General features: G+C 28.3%; 1 protein-coding gene across 4 annotated transcripts in view; it reads right to left on the reverse strand.

Moving 5' to 3' along the window:
• Positions 1-16,151, reverse strand: part of LOC123300693 (rap1 GTPase-activating protein 1) — a 536,990-nt gene that overhangs the window by 65,414 nt on the left and 455,425 nt on the right. Inside the window, exon 1 of one of the 4 annotated variants that reach the window (XM_044883312.1) lies at positions 485-774. The exons of the other annotated variants lie outside the window; for them this stretch is intronic. Within the exon in view, the coding sequence (XP_044739247.1) occupies positions 485-565 (81 nt within the window). The 5' untranslated portion in view covers positions 566-774. Of the gene's footprint in view, positions 1-484; positions 775-16,151 lie in introns of those variants that run through there. 4 annotated transcript variants of the gene reach the window in all.

A 16,151-nucleotide genomic window follows, 5' to 3' on the forward strand; every position in this document is an offset into this window, starting at 1 on the left:
AATTTGTAAGGCAATAATATTAAATTTTCAATGTAAGTCATAAATGCAATCTATACAATTATATATGCATCCATGCAATTCTATTATTAAAGTAGTGTATCGTTACAATGGAAGCGCCCCCAATAAAATTCACGCACGGTGCGAATAATAACACACTTTTTCTTGATTATATAGAGGATATAATTTTTTACCATATAAACTTAAATTTTGTGGCGAGACTTGTTTTGATTGCTTTGGTAATACTCTTCAGTAGCACTAAAACCTTAATTATAAAATGAACGCGATTTTAATATTTTTTGGGTTCAAATTAGTGTACTAAGTTTTTTTAATCGTAAGTTAGAAACAATATTGTTTCTCGATTCCCTAATAAAGTCGGAACATACTCATCTATTCGTCAAATCAACTAAATTTTGCATTTTTTCCAATGCTCTTCAAAGAAAGTCAATAAATTATTAAAAATCATTACAGTAAAACTATGTATTACCTGTTCATGTTTATCTTTATTTTCAGATGAATTTGATCGTGTAACAGTTTGTTGTAAATCCCGCCAACGGAGTACCCCCATAACGGTGTGTCGTACCCAACCACCCCTATTGTGAGGGCTTGGTTCACTGTCCACAACAACACCACCGGTGGTAACGCCACCCCGAGACGTCGTTATAAAACGCACGACGTCAACCGTTTTAGAAAACACAATATTTACAATTAAAAATTAAATTTTTTTTAAATATTTTAAAAATAATATTTATTCACGCATTTGTATTTTCCTTGTATTAACCTTAAATGTTGAAAAGCTGTAAAAAAATTGGAAACAAAAACATAAATACAATAATTTCACTAGCAGCCATAGAACCAGTGAATATTTTTTGGAATTATTTGAAACATATGCAAAATTTGAACACTGAACCCCTCTCCCCCATTTACCTACGGTAGCTGGGTTAATATAATTATAATTAAATAAAATTAAAGTAGTTGATAAAACTATTGTAGCCCCATCTGTTTAATAATATTAGTTTTACCTCAATGCAAAGGCTTTTCAAAAACATAGACTTACATCAATGTTCTTTTAGTCTTTATACTAATGTTTCTTTTGGAAAAGGTAACCGCTAAAAAATTTTCAAATACTTCCACAAAAAATAACTGACTTGTTGCAAATAGTTCCAAAAAAAGTTCGCTAGCTTTTGGACTACTGATTGAACAAAAACTGGGAAATAAGTATAAAAAGAAGTTGCCTTGTAAAAGAATACCAGTGATGTAAAATACAAAAACCTCAACCATGAAACCACAGCTTTAAAAATTATATTCTGAAGTGGTAATTTCAGACAGAGTTATAATATTTTTTTGTATGAAACTGTACAGTGTACATTCATGTAAATTTATAAACAGGTGCAAAAATATGCTAATAATGGTATGGGTGATTTGGTAGGGTGTATAGAATATGATTATTATTTTTACTGTCATACTACAGGTAAATTAATATAAACCCCTTTAAAAAAAATATTGTTTTGGGGAGATTATTTTGTAAACTTTGAGAGATTAAAACTTTTAAAGCAAGTATTTTCATTTTCATTGTTTTGATGAATACATAGTTTTAGCAAATTATTGTGAAGTCAAACAACTCGACCCTTCTCGAAAATTCTTAGATGCGTTTTTTCCTTACGGGGGTTGTATAGTTTATTGTTAACAAGTGAAATTCACAAAATTAAAAAAACCCCCGACAAATTTTTCGGGTAAGGAACCCTAAACTCGCCTTTGAAACGTATCTAAGAACATTCTCCATTAAATTGAATTTTTCTTTAAATCTTTTTATAAGCTGAGCCGATTTGGAAGAACATCACCAATTTTTAGTTTATTCAGATACGGACCCTAAATTCGCACTTGAATCATAGAACCCACTCCATCAAATTACCTTTCATAGAAAACCAAAAAAATCAAAATCGGTTCATCCGGTTGAGTTGGCTACGATGCCACAGACAGACAGACACACATACACACACATAGCGGTCAAACCTATAACACCCCTTTTTAAGTTCAGGGGTTAATAACACAGGAAGATCAATAAATAACAAATACGAAATAGTTTGGTCCGACACTCGACAAGCGAAGTACCTGTTGTTAGAGACCACTCGTTTTATGGAATACCGGGCAAAACACTTTTCCATTTATTATCCCCCGAATTAAAAAAAGGAGTAGTTTTGATCGCTATGTATGTCTCTCTGTCACTTTATGGAATCACTTTACCAAGTAATTACGAAAATTTTAATACAAAAACACGCGTGTAAGAACTGTGCTGTACCCATGGACACTCATCGCACTCAAGGAGTACCTTGGCGCCTTGAGTATTATAAAAAAATCTAGATGTAGCTAATAATAAAAAAAAACTAGATGAGCATGAAATTTTATACATACATATTTAATTTTTTTTTCTTATATTATGTAAAAATAATCAATGTCATTGTTAATAAAATAATTATTTACTTTTTTTCATTAAATAATAAATTATATCATTTTTTTCAAGGTTATTTTGATTTCATAAATTGTTTTTATATTTTTGTAAATATTATTATAAAATCGGTGTACGTCGGTGTAAGATTTTAAAATTAAATAAATATTAAAATCGATTTTTAATATTATAAATTACTTAATTGTTTATGTAAAAATATAATATTAAAATATTGACAGACTTTTATAATATATACAAATATTAATTCTAAGAAATTTTATGTCGATTATACTTAAATTTATTATTTTATTAGTTGGCTGACTGTTAATGTTATTCTAGACAGAGTTGTATTCAGTTATCTTTGGTAATTATTATTATCAATATAATATTCATTTATTTTGTATTCTTTGAATGGAAACAAAATATTTTGCAGTACAGCTAAACATCTTCCATAAATTTTTATTTAAAAGGTATGATTGATTTTAACGCCGTCTTCCAGAACTATTGATAATTCCACCAATATATACTGTAATAATATTGCCTATATTATTTAAAAAATGAGAACTATATTCTATAGTCTGAAGTTAGAGAGTTGAATACCTCTGGCGCTTGATATTTTCGAAACAGAACGATTTTTTAGGATTTAAATTTATTTGGATTACAATCAAACGTCGACCTTTTGAGTTTAATTGGTAATTTTCGCCGTAAGTCTCTAGAATTGTTGACAAAATAATTTACGGTCTAAACCTACTTCAAAGTCTCTCAATTAATTCCCAGTCAATTCGAACTTTTCCACCACTTTCTCATTTAAGATTACACTAAAAGTATTAAAGCCAACAATAGCCCCCCCTCCTTGCGAGGGGTTACAACAATTTTGGGTTACGTAATAGTATTCAAGTTAGGACAAGGATAATAAAATCATAGAAGTATTTTTGGAGGTATATATAATGATGGACTATATGCTGACGGGAACCGGGACACGTTTCCCTAAAAATAAATTGGTACCCAATTATTATAAGCAACGATAAACTATTTATATACCCCTAATTATGAAATTTCTTATCAATACTGATTACGAAACAATATGGAATTAAACGCTTTTTAAAAATATACATTGCGTAAAATTTTGATAAGAAAACTAATACAATGTTTTAGTGGTTAATAAAAATATTAATAAATTTATTTGAGTTAATAACTTCAAAGATGTATTAAAAATTTATGCTAAAATGATATTATTGCTCTAAGAACTAACCATACTAAACCCTCCCCAAGAGTATTCAAATTATACCTTTATTTCAAAATACAGTGTTATCGTCTCGAAAAAAACCACGTCCGGTGATAATTCCTTAATTAAAAAAATTCATGTTACAATCGTAAATATGGATCGGAACTACAATTGCAGACTTTGAAGTTATAATCTTTTTCTATCTTCCATAACATATTTGAAGTTTAATTTATGTTGAAAAACTTCAATTGACCTTTTTTTAGACTGCATATAAAATAAGGGGGTCCTACTGGTAGAGCTAAATTTTTGGTACCGGTGTTCATAAAATCAATTTGCCTAATTCGGCGAATTCGATAACTCAAAAAAGAAAGAATAGTGTAACGGACACACGATTCTCTTTACTATTAATTACCCAAGTAATTAATGGTATGTATGGCCGGCTATTTTAATGAAAGCGCTGTTGTGTTTACCATAACAACTTATTTTGTATAAAATATTTATTCCGATAATGAATTCTATACTTGGAAGTCGTTTTTATTAATTCGATTTGGAGTATTTCAGGAGACCCATCAATAATAAATAGCAACCTCCAATTTTAACAGCGTGTTTTACATCTAAAAACTTTAAGTTAGAAAACAAAATCAGACATTAACTCTATTAGTTGTAACCTTCACTAATTAAATTTTTATATTATTTTTACAACTTTAAAATATATATATGGACGTTAATAGTATTTCTCCGAAATTGGTCTTATTTAGAATCTGAGCCCATAACCTCTAGCCTTAAATTAATGTTATCGGGAAGGATTTACTAAGATTAATATTGATTAAGAGAATAATTTAAAACATGGAATTAAAAATCGCACATCGAATTAATTATTAAACACTTCATTGGAAAAATTTATGACATGTTTAACTGTATTTGCAAAGAATAATTACCGTGAGAATATTAAAAAGTTATTGAGAGAAACAAGTACTCGAATTACACATAAAGTAAATAATTTTTTTATTTTTTGTATTCCACCAACTAACTGTTTATTTATTTACTTGAAGATAATCAAATCGAAAAAAATAATCACTTCAAAAATGAAGGTTATTCAGGCAACTTTTTTTATACTCATTATAATCAATTCTCAAATTACCAAAAAATAAAAATGTAAAAAAACGAGAACACACTTCACTAAAAAATTCACAATTCACAAATGAATATCACGATAAACATCAAACACTAGGAAAACACTTATAACGATACAACGTTAATTCTGGAAGTTTAAAACATAACTGAAAAAACTTTCGTGTGTTGACTAAACAACATTCGCCCACGAGTAGTCGTCGTCGTCCGCCGTCTGTGTTACTTGCTGGAGAGTTTTTGAAGACAGAGAGACGTCCTCACATATACCCAGTGCACGCTAACTCATAGCTACTACTATACAGTATGTCATGTGTTTAACTTTTTTGTTACTCTGTGAAGGTATACATCGACTCCGGTGTGTAGACGGTAGAGTAGGGTATAGGTAATACACCTTACCGAACGATATACATACATAGATTATACTGACGACCGAGTGACTTGTTGTACCACTGTGAATGGTATATCTATCCACTGGCTGTGTATTGTAAACTGATGTATGTATACCAGTATATCGTATCGTTCTTTTTGCATGCCTACTTCGAGTAGGTTTTAAATGTTCAGTGTATCGTGTACGTTTTGTTAAACTTGTACATGATATATTATTTTGTGGTGGGGTTTTTACAAACAACAAAAAATTTTGTAAATAAATAATACATTGGTCTGAAAATTGGAAAATGTCAAGTTTAAATAAGCAATATCATTGCATGGGAAACCGGGTAATGGCCTTGGACATTACCTCGAAAGAAATGAGCAATACAGGCACGGATCCCTAAAAATTTTTAGGAGGAAGCAATATGAACTTATAATTAAGAATAATTTAAACTTTTCATTTGAGTAGTTAAAATTAAATGGTGCATGTTTGTTACTTTATAGTTTATGTTACGAAAATTTGGTCATTTTGTGACCGAATGACTTTAGCAATATTTGGGCCAAAGTTAATTTAGAAGATTTTAATTGAAATATGAGACTAAAATGAAAATTTTTCCGATTTTTTTCTTAAAAAGTCGAGAAAATCATTAAACAATTTTGTTTGTTTCAGAATATGATGAAACCTGATAAATAGGGTAACTAAAACTGAAAATGAACAAAAACTGGTTTCATTTCGCGATTGGATAAGCAGTTTTTGATATTGCGCTTGAAATTCTTTATCCTTAGGTACTCCTTTAAAGAAAATCGAGAAATCATAAAGAACATTTTGTTCTGAAAGGTAAAACTTTTTAAATAAAGTTTCTTTGACTCAAAAAGCACAAAAATTTACGATTGGTTAAGTAGTTTTTACGAAATGTTTTATTTGGGAGCGATTAATATCTCAACAAATTTTCCCCAATACCTACACCGATCACTTTCTTGTAATATTAATACGTATTTCGACTACAATGTATGTTTATCTGGTGACGCTGTCACCTGAAATTGTAATATTTCTCTAAAATAAATCGTATTTTACTTAAATTTTTTTAAATAGTAAATACTTATTTAAAAGATTGCAGAAAATCTCTGACATTATCAAAATAATTATTATGATAATATGAAATAATTTTATGGAAGCTTTTTAAAGCACTGTAATTATATTGTAGAATTAGTACTAATTAACAAAACTCTATAATAATTAAAAGTTACAAATTCAAATAATAATGCTAAAAGCTTATTAAATTTTATTTTGAGCTTTCATAATCAACAAACTATATCCAAAAAAAAAGTAGATAGGGGAAGTACTTATTGGAATTATTCCCTTTTTATTCCCTGAGAAAAATAGTTAACAACCCTTGTCGCCAATGATAATCTGCTTCCCCTTTTTTCATGTCACTTTGTAACTAAATAAGGGTTCGTTTAGTGGGAGGCTCAAGTTGTTTATTTTGTAAAATAATATCGTATTCACGTTAGAATTTTCTCCAACTTTGTTAAAATAATTCTATAGAAGTCTAAACTTGGTGGCAATTTTCATTCGATTGCTTAATACTTGATATAGCAAGGAAGCTTGACGATGGAAGAAAAGACGGGTTAATATTGGGCAATCTAGTCCTATTATTTCAATCCTTGTCAAATCCTACTAAATCAAGTCTTGATTTTTTACCTCTTACCCAAGCTTTTGTTGTGGCTAATAAATCATAGTTTGGTTAGCTAACCTTTGCCCAAGACATATCAAAGGCTTATAAATCATGTCTTGATTTACCAAGTCTTGCCCAAGAATAATGAACCAAGATTGTTGTTAATTCATATTTTTGTTATGTAATGCTAGAAACGAAAAACTTATTGAATGCCAATTCAAGACTAGGCCAGTTTGGGTCTCCAAGCTGGATCAGATGTTCAATCAGCAATTTTCTCCTAAGCTTGAACCAAGTTTTAATTTCCACTAAGATTGGCTCTGAAAGAACTGGAATGTTTTGCAAGATCAGTAGGGATGTATTAAACTGCTTTCATTTCGATATAACGTTTTGTCGAATCAGTGTGTGTTTGGCTTTATGTTTAAGTATACGTCAATTCAAATTATTTGCCTAATATGTTTTAACTGTTATATAAATCGAAAATAAAAAAAATACCAAATAATATAAATATGTCAATAAAATCTACTCTTGCTATTATTTTAAATATTTGGCAAGGAATAAATGTTATCCTTAAAAGCTTAGTATTAAACCGAATAATGGGATTTATCCCTCGATTTAAAATGATTGAATATGTAGGTTATTTATTTTTCACTCAGTGGCGTTTAATCAATTTATTTGTTTCGTGAAATAAATTCGTAATATCAATATCGACTATTTTTGTTCATTTATAAAAAAAAATTGTCTGACCTTTCTTAATGTAAAAGCATTTCAACAAAAAAAACTCGATAGTGTAGGCGCTACGGGAGGTATGCACCATGAGATTTCTCATTTGATTCTTGTCCAGCCGGAGATAGAAAGAAAAATTAGTACCGAAGGCGACAGAAGGTTGGAAAATATAGTGTATTTGTCTTAGCTCAAGAATGATTCATCGGACAATCACGAACTTCAATCGAGGTTCAATAATTTTGGCTATTCTTTATAAAATGCCTCAAAATCTTTGACGCTTTAAAAATGTATAGAGAAATATGGGATATGATATCTAAAACCTATACCATATCATCAGAAAAGTTAATAAACCTATATCATATCATCAAAAAAATAGTTTGAAGCTTTTGCAGAGATAAGTCATAATGATTCAACTCAGATTACACTTCCCGTGAAAATACTATTTAAAAAGCTTCTATTGATTAAACAGTTTTTGAGTTACGAAAAGTGCATTCAGTCAAAAAATTCCTTAGACAAAAATTCGACCTAAATTATTAATTTTTTAATAATTAATTAATTTAACAAATTTTTCTTTTTATGAATTAAATACTAAATATTGTGATTTTATGACCTAATCGTAAAATGCAAAAAACGGTGTATTAACGTTTAGTGATCATTGGGTAATAATAAAATTGAGGAAAATGAGGCCATGTAATAATAAAACACAATACGTTCAGGTCTAATTCAAAAAAGACGAGCAAAAGGCAATTTTATAATCGAACTATATGTTCAAGAGAGAAATAAAAATTTTGTTAAATTGTTATTTCATTATATATTGTCAAACTATTTCGAAGTTTGCGAGAGTGAATTTAACCAAGTAGTCTAGGGAGAAATTTCTCTAGAGCCTCGATCCATTTATAAAACTAAATATTGGACTATAAATTTTGTAATGATATTTTGCAATTTTTTTTCCATAAAATGATTATGGTTAGTAAAAACAAATAAGTTCAATAAGTAAGATATGTAGGTAATAAAAGCACATATTTATTAAAAGTAAAGGTTTTTAACCTTTAACACAATATAAGTATGATTGTGTCCCATATACTACTCTATAGTTATACTTCATCTATACACGATAAATTATGATGAATCATACATATATACACTGGCCTATAAAGACCGGAAGCCCATAATGAAGAGAAATTACCATTATTGTTTTTGTTTACCATCAGGAGGATTGATACAGATAAGCTTGGCATAAACAAAAATGATTTGTTAATTTTGGACCTATTGTCCAATTCATGGAAATTGAGTTTGTTTATTTTTGTGACTCGATTTTTAGTGTCCTTTTACGCCTGTGATAGACGTTAAGATAAATACAAGTGACAAGAAGTTTGAAACTGTCGAAAGTGCTAGCTCTTTCGACAACCTCGAATTTCGTGCCATGTATTCCGCTTTTGGAATTCAAAGATATTTCGTATCTGAAAATATTTCCGAACCAAAATTTAACGCAAATTAAGTTTCTTTTTTACTAGACAGGTGATTATCTTTCTGGGATATCATTTAATTTATTACATTATGTCACAAATTGCCTAATTTAATAAATAAAGTCTTTTTACGTTACATTGTATGATCCTGTATACCGATGCGGTGTTTATAATTATGACACATCATCGTTATAATTCGAAATAAAAGTGATTATCTAATATCAACGGTGCGTACACTCTGTGTCACAAAAAACGCACGGATTTACATAGAGTATATATGTAAATCCGTGCGCTTTTTTTGACACAGACATACATAAAAACATTGAAACACAAAAATCGAATAACTTGATTCATCTTGATTCATTGAAGCTTTTTATACGAAAACAAATCAATCCTCCAAAGATAGTCAAAAATAATCATTGAAATTTTGCTTAATTATGAGCTCACGGTCTATTCTATGTATATTATTATTTGCCAACGAACCAACATGAATATATCGTTAAAAGAAAATCGTGAACATAAAACAAAAACAATACAAATAAAAAGTTATGCTTATGTATACATACACTACATAGGTATATTATGTATATAGGATATGTGTTACTAAACTAAAAGTATAAGTTAAATTGGGTGGAGGAAGATAAAAATGTGGGGAATGGAGATATATAACGTATTATTATATGAATAGTTTAAATGTGTTAAACCGGTGTTACACTAGGTGAATATTATTTTGCAAAATTGAAATTTTCGATCTCAGAAAATACCGTAGTGAAAAGTATCTTTAAGCAAAAATTCCAGCCCATAAAGTGTTCTCTATACATGAAAAAAAAAATGTTGAGAAGAGTTAATATTTATTTTGGGTCTTAAATAAGCCGACCTTATTTGAATATATATATACAAGGCTTTAATCGAAACATTAATTTGGCGGTCAATGGATTATGCATTATGCAATCAATCCAATTTAAAGGAGTGTCGAGAGGCAGGGACAACAGAAAGTCTCACATGGAATCAAATAACGAATACAATATTTGCAGCGTTTTACTCTAAAATTGGTCACAATTAATGTTATACGGTGCATACCATAGTATAAAATGCACAAACCAATATAAGATATGGCAAACAGATCCACCTAAAATGTTTGGTAAAACTGATTCACCGTCAGCGGATTTAGGAAAAAATAGACCCGGGAAATAAGATTTCTATAATAGTGTCTCATTTAAACGCAAGGGCTAAAAACTTCAGAGCCCAACCAACTCCTCTATAGTCGCCATACTCAACTCAACCTACTCGTAATTACAACAATGTTCCGGGTCTAAAGCTTTTAAATTCGATTCCCGTTTTTGCAATAAACGACAGATAAAAATTATTGTAATTCAGAACATTTTTTAACGCCCCTCGAGTAATACCCATGTATGTAGTAATTATAGTATATATCCATGGCCATATCATACAAAATATAATAATACCATATATTAGTACCATACAGTATGCCATCAAGTCTGACAAGCCACATACTATGACGTCACGGCTGTTTTTAAATTTACCGTTTTAGAAATTTGAATTTCTCTCACTGAATTTGTACTTTTATTAATTAATATTAAGTAATTAAAAGGATATTAATTACTAAAATAATGGTTTAGTTCAAATATCCAGCCAATAAAGTTACGGAAAAAAAAATTTGAACCAAATTTAAATTTTATGAATATTCTGGTGTACGAACCACTTATTACATTATGCCACAAATTACCTAGTTTAATAAAGACTTTTTACATTACATTGTATGATCCTGTATACCAATGAGGTGTTTATAATATTTACACAGAATGTGTGAATTAAAGTAGGCAAGATCGATAACTTACAGCACACAGCTAAACTATTCTAAACTCATACTCACTTTTGTTAACAAAGTTGTGGAAAAAAAAGTTTTGTATGATTCATAATATACATTTCACTATAAATAATGTGGTGGTGTGAGTTTATATCACATACATTATTATAAAAAGGTGTACTATAATTAATGCAAAATTATGACCTAATAATCATAATACTAATGCCTTTTTTATTGTTTTGTATTACAGTACGAACCTATATGTTTGCACTGAATTATGGAATATTTCTTTTAAATTGAATCATCTACTATAACAGCCTGATATAATGACAACTTCATCCCGAGGTGGGCCGTTTCATATTGAAATAAAGTAAAATACTTTCAAACAATTGCCTAACGATTGGAAAAAGTACAGCTAAATATTTGTATTTACAAAATAATGAGATTGAATTTAAAATATGAATTCATTGATACAAAATAGCTGAAGTTAAATAAACAAAAACATTACTTAATAAAATTGTACTTAGTTGGAATATATAATCGTGTAAATAAAGCGAATCGATGAATTTAAAAAAAATTTCTTTGCGTTTACTTTAAATAGAGGATTTGGTTCTTATGATCGCATATCTATCATTTCTATTCCATATGTGATTGAGCCAACTACATGCAGATTGTTGTTACTAACTTACAGAAGTTTGAAATAAACTTATTGATCATTTTTATAATATAAACCATATTTTTTAGTATTTATATAACAACATTTAGTATTTAAGTATGGACTTTTCAGCACTACCCTCAAGCATCATTTGTCAAATAGAAATTCTTCTTCAATTTCTTCAATCACGTACAAGCGTAATAGAATATCGCGGGAACTCATTTTACTTCAGTTTAACTTCACTTTGAAGGGCCACACAGAACGTCTAAACAGTGCGTGTCAGACACTCAGCGTCAGACGCTTACGTCAACCGCAGCATAAGAATCATACCTTTAAAAGAAAGTTATAGGGTTTTAAATATAAATAACTTGTTAAAGGGCTTTAGGTCCAATCCTTGCTTTTTCTCATTTTTATCATTAATTAACTAAAGTCTTCACACACATGAGATATTTTCATTCTTTTCAAACCTTTCCATTTTTGCTTTTCACCGACAAAAAAAATTCCAATTAAACGAAAAAAAGTTTCATTATCCTCATTCACTAAAAAGTTTTTTTCCTGGTAACTTCGATATTTTTTATATAACTAATTTATGTGCAGAATCCAAGCTTTTTTAATAATTACTTTGTAAGGTCTTGAATTTATATACGGAAAAGTTTAGTACGATAATATTCTTTTTTTTTATTAATGCAAAAAATAAATTTAAAACAATTTTTCTTCTCTAAAACCTAAACAGCTTTTTATTTATTTTCATATACTTACATACTAAAAACATTACCACACTACTTTTCAAGTTGTTTATATAAAAGTTCTCCTTGAATTTCTATTGATATTTTCAAGTTTATGTTTTATAATATAAATATATTTTTTGTAATCATTATTGTTTTGAGGTTTCTTTGTTTAATGCGAGATTTTTTTTTTTGTGGTAAACACAACTCTATTCTGATCAATCAATCTAATAAAAATTGTAATATAAGATTTTAATATACAATTACATAATATGAATGCGCAATTTTGTTTTACATAATAATTTATATAATGCCACTTCGATTCAGTCTGTTATGCTACTTGGCTGAAATGTTGAATGTATTCTGGAAACTTATTATATTTTCTAATCCTTACTAATGTATACAACTGAAGAGTTTGTTTGTTTGCTTGAACGCGATATTCTCAGGAATTGAATAATTCTTTTAGTGTTGGATAGCCCATTTATCGAGGAAGGCTTTAGGTTATATAACGTCCCGCGCTGGTAGTTACTCGCCCGTTTCGATGATATATTTCAAAAATTACTGAATGGATTATAATGAAACTTTACAATAATATATTGTTTCAAACAAAATTATTTGTTCAATTTTTCTTACCTTCTATAGTTTGAGAGGAGTGTAATTTTTACTATCATCTTGCTGTTAAATATAAGCAGAAAAAAGATGAACGGATACACTTTTGGTTGGAATTATAATTAAACTATTACAACACTTGCATTTAAATTCCATTTATTCACTCAAAAAGTATAACCGTAATCAACTTAAGACTTAACTTATAATATCTCTTCATATATTATTGACCTATTATTGGAAATTTCAAAATATCTATGAAGTCCAAATTGAAGCTTTTTGAACGAAAAAAAAAATTCTTCGTGTTAAAAAGTGTTAGAATTGAGTTCCCAAGAATATTTGCCGAAGTAAATTTCTTTTCAATAAAAAAAGCAAAAAAAATTATTTTTTTCTGTGTAGAAATACGACCACAAATAAGTTTCAATATTAATTAACTAAAAATTCATTAAAGTTAAATGTATTTGATATTTATGATAGTTCGATAGTTCGATAATATTAATTGTATATACACCTATAAAGAGACAAAGTACTAAACCTTTAATATTTATTTTCCTTCACATTTCAAAGTCTATTTAATTTAGTGGAAAACTGGAAAATATTTCACATGTATATGTTACTTATAACGTATGTAATATGTCAACATTATATAGGTTATAGTAAAATATCAAATACATATTATATAGCTTATATACCATATATGTATAAGTAATTAAATATTGACATTAACATCGAGCACAGGGTAGGCAGCCAACACAACTAACTCACGGTTAAATCAATAAATTTCATTTATATTATAGACTACAAAAGTAGACTCACATGTATATTATATACTAGAGTGATACCCACCTGCTTCGCTGGGTTTAAAAGTAAAGATTGATAAAGATTACTCACGCTTATCCCCTTTCTATAACACTCGAAATAATGGTAAGGATTGTTTTACACAGGTAAAATATATATATGGTTTTCTATTTTTTTAAATGTATAGTAGTCGTAATTATTCATTGAGTATATCAGAAAAGATGGCTGTGAAATATTTTATATTGACTATTTTTACAGAAATCTGTAATTTATGGTAATGTCAAATGACTACTTTTACAGAAATATGTAATTTATGGTGATGTCAAATTAAATTAATTTTTAAATTTTTTTATTATTTTTATTTATTAACATATCTTTGTAAATTATATCTCATATGTTATTCTGAAGTATGAGCTATATTGCTGTACAGTTTCATAAAAAACCATTCGCTAGTTTTAGCGTGAAAGCGTAACAAACAAATAAACAAACAAACATGCTTACTTTTGCATTTATAATATATAGAGATATATACCTACCCTAACAATATTAGTTTTAAATATATTATGTGTCCTATATTAGAATGAGTCTCCAGTTGCCGTTCTGTGAACTATTTGTAGCTGTTTTTCAAGAAAAATAACCAAATATTTAAGTTGTTTTAACAGATTCGTTAAAAAATATTTAAGGGCGTTGAACCATCAGTAGAAAGCGGAAAGGATGATTTTTGAGCAATAGATCCAAAAATAAGACAGTACAAATTTTTAAATAAGCATGATGAGAAAACGCCTTAAATAAGGAAAATTCAGTTTTTTGAAATGTTTTAGAAACGATAAATGGGAGGGTGGTAAAATGTTTTATAAAACTATATTCAAGGGCTTAAAAGAAGGTAATTTAAGTTTTCGAATGATATAAGAAAAATTTCATAGCGAAAATTATTTCAGAAGATACTAGATTTTAAAATCAGAAACATAAATTTTGCTGGGAAAGCGAATATGTTGGTTCAAAAAGCTCGTACGCGATTTTTTATAGCTCATTTTCAAGAAAAATAAACAAGGCTTCTTAGTTTAAATAAAACTATTAAATCATTTTTAAAATTTGGGTACGCTTCTAAACTTGGCGACTAGTAGAAATAACTAGTAAGTTTTCAAATGAGCTGTTGCGGTTTCAAATTCGATGATTTTTCACAGAGATACAGCTGTTTGGCAAAAATTGTCTGAATGTTCAAGAAAGCGTTGGACTTATGGATGAAGGTTTAGAATTACCAAGAGTTGATCGCAGGAATTAATTAACCTTACTTAATCTAGGATTATCTTTTTTTTTATATATACTCCAACAATTCAAAACAGAAAATGTATTTTAGCGCGGTAATGAAGATACTTCTATTTTATATTATTAAATGCTATAGTGAAATAAATTCTAATATATATTTTCTAATAAAGAAGTTTTTCTATGAAAAGTACCTTTTTACAATTTTAGCGCTTTTTGAAATTGTTTTAAATCATTTAAAATTGAATTTTCCTGGTAGATTGATTTCAATTGTTTGATGCGATGTTTTTTCTTCACAAATTGGGCTTTTATGATGTAATTAAGCAAAGTGAATTTGAATAACTTTATTTTACTTCCTTATTCTGACTAAAGGGAGTGTTATAACCCCGAATTCAGTGTATGTGCACTAGTGATGGGACGATTGTTGTTAAATTTTGAATGAATGTTAACTTTCAAATAAAGCGCTCACAAATTCTAATGTATTAACTAAATTAATCATTATATTATTCCTTATTGTGCCCATAACACAAAAACTCAAATTTTAAATCTAGGACTGTTATAACATCCAGTTGTGCATTTCATGTGTTCATCTTTTTACGAGAATTTCGTTATATTTCGTATAAAACTCAAAAATCATAGAAATCTTAAAATTTGAGATTTGGGTATTCACATTAAATTTTTCTAATTATAAACACTTGATTAATTACACGATTGCTGCAATAATTAGTGAATGAAAATTAATTTTATGTTATGTGGAATATGAATTAACTATTAAAATAAAATACATGTTGACATTGACAATATACAATACAAAAATTAAAAACTTTAATTTATTTATATTCAAGCATAAACAAGCGAACGAACCTAAACTGAATGCTAAAATCCATCATTTATTTATTATACATATATCATATCATTCAATTGCAATTTTATTTAATTAAATGTTGACCTAGTTAAAATATATATGATATTAAAATTACTATGCATCAAATACCAATTAATTGAATATTTTATATCAAAATGAGGTTTTATCTTTTTTTTTCGAAAATTGGCAATTAAAGTTTGTGGATTTTAGAAATTAAACTTGCAGGCAGGGGCGGATTTACATAACATGAACATAGTGACTAGATATAGTTTAAGTGAAGTGGCGACTTTTTCAAATGATTGTTTCACGTAAAATAGACTAAAATTGAAAAAAATTCACACTTTTACATTTTTATTAAACAAAAAAATTTTTAATAAT

This window comes from Chrysoperla carnea, chromosome 5 (genome assembly GCF_905475395.1).
Source record: "Chrysoperla carnea chromosome 5, inChrCarn1.1, whole genome shotgun sequence".
In the NCBI taxonomy this organism is placed as follows: domain Eukaryota; kingdom Metazoa; phylum Arthropoda; class Insecta; order Neuroptera; family Chrysopidae; genus Chrysoperla; species Chrysoperla carnea.